At 37.0% G+C, this 2,928-nt stretch overlaps 1 protein-coding gene across 1 annotated transcript in view; it reads left to right on the top strand.

The window, feature by feature from the left end:
• Nucleotides 1-230: 230 nt before the first annotated feature.
• Nucleotides 231-2,928, top strand: part of LOC109237931 (conserved oligomeric Golgi complex subunit 6) — an 11,272-nt gene continuing 8,574 nt past the window's right edge. Inside the window, exons 1-4 of the mRNA XM_019404326.1 lie at nt 231-586; nt 655-707; nt 956-1,103; nt 1,194-1,301. Coding sequence (XP_019259871.1) covers nt 377-586; nt 655-707; nt 956-1,103; nt 1,194-1,301 — 519 coding nt within the window. The 5' untranslated portion in view covers nt 231-376. The remainder of the gene's footprint in view (nt 587-654; nt 708-955; nt 1,104-1,193; nt 1,302-2,928) is intronic.

Here is a 2,928-nt window from a genome sequence, read left to right as displayed (position 1 = left end):
TCTGCTCTGGCCAGCTGGAAATTAGCAATTATGTATGCAAAAGCAAAAATAAAGCAGGTACAACTTAAAAAGGGGCAACCAAATGCTCTGTGAAATTTTTACCAAATAAAAAACAATTGACAGCTATATCAACCTACAATGAGTCGGCTTTTGACCCAATAACTAAAAAGCCCAAACCAAAATGTTACATGGCCCATCTAAGCCCATGTTCATTTTCACCCTGTTATTCTTTTTCCAGCGTTAGTTAGGAAGAGGCAGAGATCCGTAACTCCGATCAGTTCACTTGAAGAGCTTCCGTCTCTATACATATACATATACATACAAATTAATATATCTATAGCTTATCACCGGCAGCGGAAATCGACGGTGGCCGGCGATGGCATTGGCACCGGGGCTATCACGAAAGCTGAAGAAAGTGCTGGAAACTCGAACAGACACGCCGGATCTGCTCGCATCGCTGAATACTCTCTCCACATTCTACACCGAAAACACACCTCATTCTCGCCGTAACCTACGATCCACTATTGAGAAGCGTTCTCTATCTATAAATGAAGAGTTCCTTCTTTCCTCCACTGCTGCTCAGAAGGTACCTATTTTGGATTAATTTTTTGAATAAGAACTTCTATAGTTGAATTGAGTTACCTTTTTTATTAGGCGTTGGATCGAGTCGAAGAAGAAGTCAATTCGATCGTTGAATGCTGTGACAAGTAAGGAATTACTAAGTATTATACAACTTTTGGTCTTCTGATTACTATGTTTGGATTGTGTTTAACTTTAATACTATCTGGTCACCTGTGATCAGTGGAACTAGTAACTTGGAAAATAAGGAAGAGAACAAGCTACAACTAGTTAAATTACCTTGTTTACAGTGTCATCAGTATTAAGTCTCCTTGCTGTTACATCAATTAAAGAGAAGTTGTGCTGACATGTGTTCTTGTAATGCCTGAATTTTCAGAATTGCTCTGGCTTTAAGCAGTTGCAATGCCACGACAGGTGATATTATTAGTACCACAGAACGGCTGAAACAGGAATTTGAAATTACTACACAGAGGCAAGAAATTGTATCATTCTTTCTTCGTGATTATCAGCTATCCCCAGAAGAGGTTTTAGTCATTCCTTTTGAGTTCAATCCTATTTCAGTCACAGATTATTTGTTTTAGTTGTGTTTGATTTGCAGCTTTTCGTTGATGTAGATAAATGCTCTTAGGGAAGAAGACCTGGATGAGAATTTTTTTAAGGCTCTGGCTCATGTTCAAGAAATTCATGCCAACTGCAAAGTGCTTCTCAGGACACACCACCAAGTAAACTTCTCTCTCTGTCTCCTTATACAGTGTATGAATATATCCCTAAATTTATCTCTAACCTTCTCAAATCACTAGCCAGCAAAGTAAAGGAGGCGGGGCAGGGAACATAGAGAGCAAACTTTAAGACGCGCCTTGACACAAATGCAACTGTTCAAGTTTTTTTGTTTTTAAAAAAGAAATTTGACACGTGACCTTTCTTCTATAGCAAACAAATATATGCACATTTCGTTGTGGAATAGCTTCTTTTCACATTGCCTTTTGGGAATGACTCATTATGTTCAGCCGTTCTTTATTCCGTTTGGTTGTGTATGAACAGGGGTGGACCCACGTGGAGAGTTGAGGGGTCACTGGCACCCTATAGGCTCAGGAAAACCATGTATATATTACTGTATATACATCGAGGACCCCTATAATAATTTAATTGTGCCCCCAAAAGAACAAAACCCCCGATAGTTGCACTGGTTCAGCGGGCTGTTTAAGGTCCATTCCCTCACTCACAGACCCTGGTTCGATACCCAGCACCAACATTGCTTCACCTTTTCTTCTTTTTTCCTTTTTAATTGAACGACAGTTTAGTACTCCATATTTAGTTGTCAACATGGTTTTTTTCTTTTTTAAAACATTAATTTAGTACTAGAACATAAAAGTCACTTAGTTTAAATTTTTTCTTTTTAAATCTCTCCATCTAACGCTCCAAATCCTGGGTTCGCCTCTGTCAGTATGAAAGGATATTTTGATTCAGGGAGGTTAAGATAATTATATTTTATGATTGAAGCCTCTAAATTTGAATGACATGTGCAATGCGTATCTCCTTCATCAATTGAACATAGCTTGTGACATGATTTGATCCAGACTACATGTCTCATCCAGCTTTTGGAATGGTGAATGGAGGATCCTCATCTTGATTGATGGATTTTATTTCCTCATGGAATAATGGGACTCGATGCTGGACATATTTTGATATTCATTTTAATTTTATAATCCACTAATTATAACAGATTAGCCAATTGCAACAACAATAATTGGGCCTCGGTACCAAACAAGTTAGGGTCGGCTATATGCATGTTTCTCCATTTAAATTCATCTCAGGCCAGATTAACCAACTTCACCGACCAAAAAAAAAAGTTGACAAATTAGCCAGTCGCTTCTGAAATATCTGTTCATCAATTCTAGAAACTTTTATTATCTAATGTTTCAAATTACTTAAAGTTTTGTTTATCTAAAGTTGTGTTAATCTGATAAAAGCTATGTCCAACTTAGATATATGTGATAGCTTTTTAGGAAAAAAATTAGGTTTGAAAATTTTGCGGACAAAAAGGGATTGACCTGTGTCCAAGAGCTATAGATCATTGAAATCTGAAAGTTAAAGTTCATATTAATAACTCACTGCCAATTGTCTATACAAGTGGCTACATGAGTGATCCTTAACTGAACTGGAAAAAGAGATCATATTTCCTTCAAGAGTCCTTGTGTGATTGGTAATTGCTAAGAGTTCAATCATCTAGTTTCAACTATGGCTGTCCAACGGGACGGGACGAAATTATTATTTGTTTGTCTTCTTTTTTGAGAGATTAATTAGTAAGATATATCTGGCATACAAACATTAAGTGATAATATTATACAA

Source organism: Nicotiana attenuata, unplaced genomic scaffold, assembly GCF_001879085.1.
Source record: "Nicotiana attenuata strain UT unplaced genomic scaffold, NIATTr2, whole genome shotgun sequence".
In the NCBI taxonomy this organism is placed as follows: domain Eukaryota; kingdom Viridiplantae; phylum Streptophyta; class Magnoliopsida; order Solanales; family Solanaceae; genus Nicotiana; species Nicotiana attenuata.
This window is presented reverse-complemented; position numbering and strand designations above follow the sequence as displayed.